Source organism: Neovison vison, chromosome 5 (genome assembly GCF_020171115.1).
Source record: "Neovison vison isolate M4711 chromosome 5, ASM_NN_V1, whole genome shotgun sequence".
Lineage (NCBI taxonomy): Eukaryota > Metazoa > Chordata > Mammalia > Carnivora > Mustelidae > Neogale > Neogale vison.
Genome location: NC_058095.1, coordinates 136,417,133 through 136,423,160, shown reverse-complemented (window position 1 = coordinate 136,423,160; position 6,028 = coordinate 136,417,133). Strand labels below are relative to the sequence as shown.

At 54.5% G+C, this 6,028-nt stretch overlaps 1 protein-coding gene across 1 annotated transcript; it reads left to right on the top strand.

The window, feature by feature from the left end:
• Positions 1–4,463: 4,463 nt before the first annotated feature.
• KCTD12 (potassium channel tetramerization domain containing 12) lies at positions 4,464–5,789 on the top strand. Its single transcript, XM_044249895.1, has one exon. It carries the CDS (start codon positions 4,547–4,549, stop codon positions 5,528–5,530), a length of 984 nt encoding a protein of 327 aa, XP_044105830.1. The 5' UTR covers positions 4,464–4,546; the 3' UTR covers positions 5,531–5,789.
• The last annotated feature ends 239 nt before the right edge of the window (positions 5,790–6,028 follow it).

Genomic DNA, 6,028 nt, shown 5'->3' with positions numbered 1-6,028 from the left:
TTCAGTATCCAGGTCTTTCCTTTTTCTGAAAGCAACACGTCAGTGAATTTTAAAGGCTGCACACGAAAGGAACTCACACACTTTGGGAGGATGATAAATGAACAAAACATTTGTTTGGAATAATTTCCGATTCTATCTCTTCTCCCCTCTCCTCGCAGCATTCATTTCAGTGTTTTTTGCGATTCACTTATTCCTCCACTATTTATTGGGAAGGCTTGTCAGGCACTCTGACAGGCAGTGGGAAATCGTGGTTTTGACATTTGAATGGTGTTTTATAGTTTATTGATCGTTTATGTTAAATGCATTCAATCCTCCGAGGCACTCACTTCATTTCACTCAGCTCTTCCCCTTTTAACTTCATACTACTCATAACCGTCCTTATTTCCTTGCTCAAATCTTTAGTGTGCAGAATATTTGCCAAGTTCTTGGGGGGCACAGTAGGGAGGAAGTTGACTGGAAGAGAAGGTGGTACGTGGAGGGGAGATGGAAATCAGATGAGAATGTAGATCAGAGATGTTTCCAATACCTTACACTGTAGGGTGAAAGGAAAAAGCACTCTTCTTTAGGAAAGTCCAAAGAGTCACTTGCAGAGGAACAGGGAGCATCCCTCTCCCATCACCAGAAACTGGACTGAGACCAGACCCAGGGCTGGCGATCTCCCAACTCCTCCCTTACCTTAAGCATATTTAACATACACAAGAAGCCAGAGTTAAGGCCCTCCTTTCGCTCATAAACACGTAGGATCTTAAGTCCCAGGTTTTAAGTTCCCCAATCACACTTCCTCTTGAATTTCATGATACTAACCAACAGACAAGAAATAGAACATACCAAATTGACCAGAAAATATTCCTTCACTCTCAGATCACCTGTGCCATTCATTATCATGCCTCTCATGCACAGCCTAGACTTCTGTAAGGAAATCCCAATGTCTTCCTGTGGTAGGACTTGCTTGTGGTGGATGAATGGGTTATGTCCGCCGTAGAGAGCAAAGGTAGCATGCCGCTGGTGTGCAGGCAAGCAATATCTCTCACGATTGAGCTGATACTCATCTCTTCAAGGGTACTTTGAAGATTCACAAGATACAAACAGATGATAACCATAGATAAACTTCTACTGTGAACTGTACCAAACTCATTCCTTACCTAGATGCCTTTAACTAGCTTTGCCCTCTGCCTTGAATGCTCTGCCTCCAGAGCTTCCCACGGTTCTCTCTCTCTTGTTATTCAGCTCCAATGTCACTTTCATGGAGAGGCCCTCCCTGCCAGTCTATACAAAGTAGAGGGGCTGACAGTGAAGATACTATCTCTTTTCACAATTGTATTCATGACATTTATCTCTTCCTAAAGTGAACTTACCTATCTATATACTTATTATCTCTCATCCTCACCATACTGTTGTAAGCTTCGAGAAGGCAGAGGTTGTTTTTTAACAAGCTACCTGGAACACAGTAGAGGGCCCTTAATGTATATTGGTCAAATGAGCCAGTGAGCAGCAGATACTCCTTGAATGACTATTACATACCACTCCTGTTCTAGGCACTGGGGATGTGGTTATGAATCAAGCTAACTCCCTGAACTCTCTGTTTGCATTCTAATTCAGGGAAACAAAACAGAGAAGGGGAAGCTGCTTGGGTGGGGCTGTGCTGTATTAAATAAAGTGATCAAGGGAAGGTCTGGCTATAGAGTTTTGAAGAAGGTGAGGAGGTAGGCCCCTGAATAAGGTGAGGAAGATAAGGCGGGGGAGGGTATGTCTTTTAGCAAAGGGGATAGGAAATGCAAAGGTCCTGAGCAAATGGGGGTGGGGGGGTGGGGTGGGGGCTAAGGTGGCTAAAGCTGGCAAGCTCCTGGTCAAGTGGCAGCAGATGGGTGGAATAGTGCTAGGGGCAGCTCCAATCCTGTAGTGTCTTTTTTTTGGTGAAGATTTTATTTATTTATTTGACAAAGAGAGATCACAAGCAGGCAGAGAGGCAGGCAGAGAGCGAGGAAGGGAAGCAGGTTCCCCACCGAGCAGGGAGCCCGATACTAGAGTCGATCCCAGGACCCTGAGATCATGACCTGAGCCGAAGGCAAAGGCTTTAACCCACTGAGCCACCCAGGTGCCATGAATCCTGTAGAGTCTTGTAGGCCAATGAAAGGAATTTGGTTTTTATTCTTTTGTCAAGTGGGAAGCCACTGGGAGGCTTTGGGCACAGAGACATGATCTGATTTAGGTTATAGTAGGATCCCTCCTTTTGTTCTGGTGATAAAATATTAGATAAAAATATAAATATTTTAGGGGGCAAAGGGAGGTGCAGTTAGCAGACCAATGCAATAATCCAGGTAAGAGATGATGGGTGACTTGGTCCAGGGTGGTAATTGTGGGCAGGGGAGGACTTGTTGGTAGTCTGGATGTATTTTAAGGTGGAACTGAAAGGATCTGCTGGTACAGTGAACAAAGTAATGATACAAAAATATATATAGAAAGAAGGCCTTTCTGGGGTTTATAGAAAAGAGACTGCTTTTGTCAGTCTTGTGACACTGATCTACCAAATAGTAGCACAACCATCTACAAATTCAGCTTCGGAACTTGGAACTTTTTGTGTCATCTATTATTTATCCGAAAGAACAAACAAAAAAGAGCAGTCAAATATATTCAGTCTCAAAATCTGTACTTGCAATTAAGTGAGCTAGTTTGGGGCTGGATCGTATTTCAGCACTCTGACATGAATGAGATAATTGTTCAACAGACATAAACATTTCAAAGTAAAAAATGACACTTATCCGTGAGAAGACTGTAAAGTTCATTGGGTAGTTACAACACGGGAAAACCTTATTATGGAGAACAAAGATCTGCCCTGATTTATCCTGACTGACGGTATGTACTTCAAACTGATCTGACAACTACTCAGACTTCTGACCCTTTGCCTGCTGGGCTGCGCGGAAAGCACTGTGGATCTTATTTCAACCTTGCATTCTTCGCTATAGGGCCTTGGCAAAGAGCGGTGCAGAACTATTCATGGACATGGGGATTTCTTAAGATCCTCCCTCCGCCCTCTCTTCTGACCTCGTTCTTCAGTGCTCAGTAGCGCTCTTATTTTCCGAAGTCAGGATCAGATCATCACCAACATGAAATTTCTGAATGTGTTGGGCCTGGCTGGGCTGGCACGTGGAAGGAGCAATCCAGCGGGCTCCTCGGCCTTGCGAAGCCAGGGAAGGGTTGGCGAGGTGCGGGAGAAGGACTCCTCTGGGCTGCAGCGCGCCAGGTGAATGCGAGGAGGGAGGATTCAGGGCACCAGGTGGGATGCAGAGGGGCCTCCACAAGTACAGAGGCCCTGAGACTTAGAGGCAGCCTTCAGAGGACCGCCTGCAAGGGCCGCGGTGCAGCTGGCCCTTTGAGAGGAGAAACACGCAGGGGCGGAAAGGTGGTTTTTCCAAATGACGTTAGATCTGCAAAACCTGCTTATTTCACCGCGAGATTCAGCGAAGGCTGAATGGGACCGGGAAGCTCAGCGGTTCCTTCGGCCTCACCACACGCTGGCCTCGAAGCGCCACGGGAGGACGCCGCCACCCTCGGCAGCGCGCCACGAAGTCACTGCTCCAGCGCACCCGACTTCTCCGGGAGCCACAGCAGCTCATTTCCTCCCACCTTGAGGCCTCTCAGCCGGAGTTTGCCTCCTCACCCATGAAAGAAACTGTCGGAGAGAGTTCTACGGCTGGAGAGCGAGGTTAGTTTTCTGTTCCTCGGCTTTTCCGAGACTACTCGTTAACGCCCATAGATTCTGGCTGCCTCGGGCCTGGGGCGGCCCCTTCGTCCCTCCAGCTTTCTGGCCTCTCTTGAGAACTTTCGGGAACACAACATCCGACGAGGGCAGCTCCGAGGTTTAAAGTGGCCAGTTCCAGAGGCGGCCGGGCCGGGGCGGCCACGCACTGGGACTGCCCGGGCGGGGGAAGCCGGAAAGTTCACGTCCTCCTCCCAGCGGGGTTAGGAGGGCAGAGAGCGCCGCGACTGCCCCTCCGAAGGAAGCTGGTCCTCCGAAGCGGCCGGCCCCAAGCTCCATCCGTTTTGCAGGGGAACAAAGTTGGGCGGGAGCGCGAAGGGCTGGAGCGCGGGCCCGGCGAGGTGGAGGTGGGGCGGCGGGGGAGTCGGGTCGTCCCCGACGCGCGCAAGCCGGGGTGGAGCCAGAAGCCGCGCGCGGCGTCAGCGTTTAGGATGCAAATCGATTCCTGGCTCCGCCGGCGCCCCCTCCCGCCCGGGGGAGCAAGGCTCCGCCGCTCCACCGCCGCCCACGCCTCCTGCGCGCCGCGGCGCCCGAGCGGGCGGCTCTACTTAAGCCGCGCGCCGGCCGAGACCCAGCACTCGCCTGGAGCGCGCGGGTGAGGCGGGCCGAGCGCACCGCGGTCCTCGGGGGCGCACAGCAGCGCGCTTGCACCGCTGGGCTCTGCGCGGCTCCCGGCGGCTGCGGCGGCGGCCGGAGCGCAGGGCTGAGCCAGAGTCCGGCAAAGGCGGCCGCGGCTTCGGTGCGCGGCCCCGCTCTCTGCCATCACCCCGGACCGGCCCCCTCTTTGCCATGGCTCTAGCGGACAGCACACGTGGATTACCCAACGGGGGCGGCGGCGGGGGTGGCAGCGGCTCCTCGTCCTCCTCGGCGGAGCCGCCGCTTTTCCCCGATATCGTGGAGCTGAACGTGGGGGGCCAGGTGTATGTGACCCGGCGCTGCACCGTGGTGTCGGTGCCCGACTCGCTGCTCTGGCGCATGTTCACGCAGCAGCAGCCGCAGGAGCTGGCCCGGGACAGCAAAGGCCGCTTCTTTCTGGACCGAGACGGCTTCCTCTTCCGCTACATCCTGGATTACCTGCGGGACTTGCAGCTCGTGCTGCCCGACTATTTCCCCGAGCGCAGCCGGCTGCAGCGCGAGGCCGAGTACTTCGAGCTGCCCGAGCTCGTGCGCCGCCTCGGGGCGCCCCAGCAGCCCGGCCCCGGGCCGCCGCCTCCGCACTCGCGGCGCGGAGTGCAGAAGGAGGGCTCGCTGGGCGACGAGCTGCTGCCGCTCGGCTACGCGGAGCCCGAGCAGCAGGAGGGCTCGTCTGCCGGGGCGCCGTCGCCCACGCTGGAGCTGGCTAGCCGCAGCCCGTCCGGGGGTGCGGCGGGTCCGCTGCTCACGCCGTCCCAGTCGCTGGACGGCAGCCGGCGCTCGGGCTACATCACCATCGGCTACCGCGGCTCCTACACTATCGGGCGGGACGCGCAGGCAGACGCCAAGTTCCGGCGAGTGGCACGCATCACGGTGTGCGGCAAGACGTCGCTGGCCAAGGAGGTGTTCGGCGACACCCTGAATGAGAGCCGGGACCCGGACCGGCCTCCCGAGCGCTACACTTCGCGCTATTACCTCAAGTTCAACTTCCTGGAGCAGGCCTTCGACAAGCTGTCCGAGTCGGGCTTCCACATGGTGGCGTGCAGTTCCACGGGCACCTGCGCCTTCGCCAGCAGCACCGACCAGAGCGAGGACAAGATCTGGACCAGCTACACGGAGTACGTCTTCTGCCGGGAGTGAGCTCCCCAGACCCCCTCGCGACTCCAGCGCTCCCATCCCCCACCTTCCTGCTCCTACCCCACGCCTTTCCATTCCCCTGTCTCCCACCTTTAGTAGCTGGGCCAGGCCCACTCACGCCCCACTTGAGAACCTGCAGCCGCAGATCCTCTCGGCTTCTTCGTCTTCTTTGGACCCCGCTAACCGAGAGAGCCCAGATGTACCCCCTCCAGTGCTTCCTCTGCCCCACTGACTCAAACCACCCCTCCCCTGGATTGTCCTTCAGTCTGGATCTAATGAGGCAGTGTGGCCACAAAGTCACCAAGTACCTGGGAATGGCAGAATTGTTCAGAACCTGATGGGACTCTGTCCAGTGTGTAGAAGATTCCCTGAAATCCCAAGCTCTTTTGACTCTTTTCGGGGCTCGAGAGATCAGAATTGATAACACTGGGACTAGTTAGTGTTTTCAAAGGTCATTACGTAGCCTTTGTGACCCCCTTTAAAGGTAGAGTTTGAGAGAGC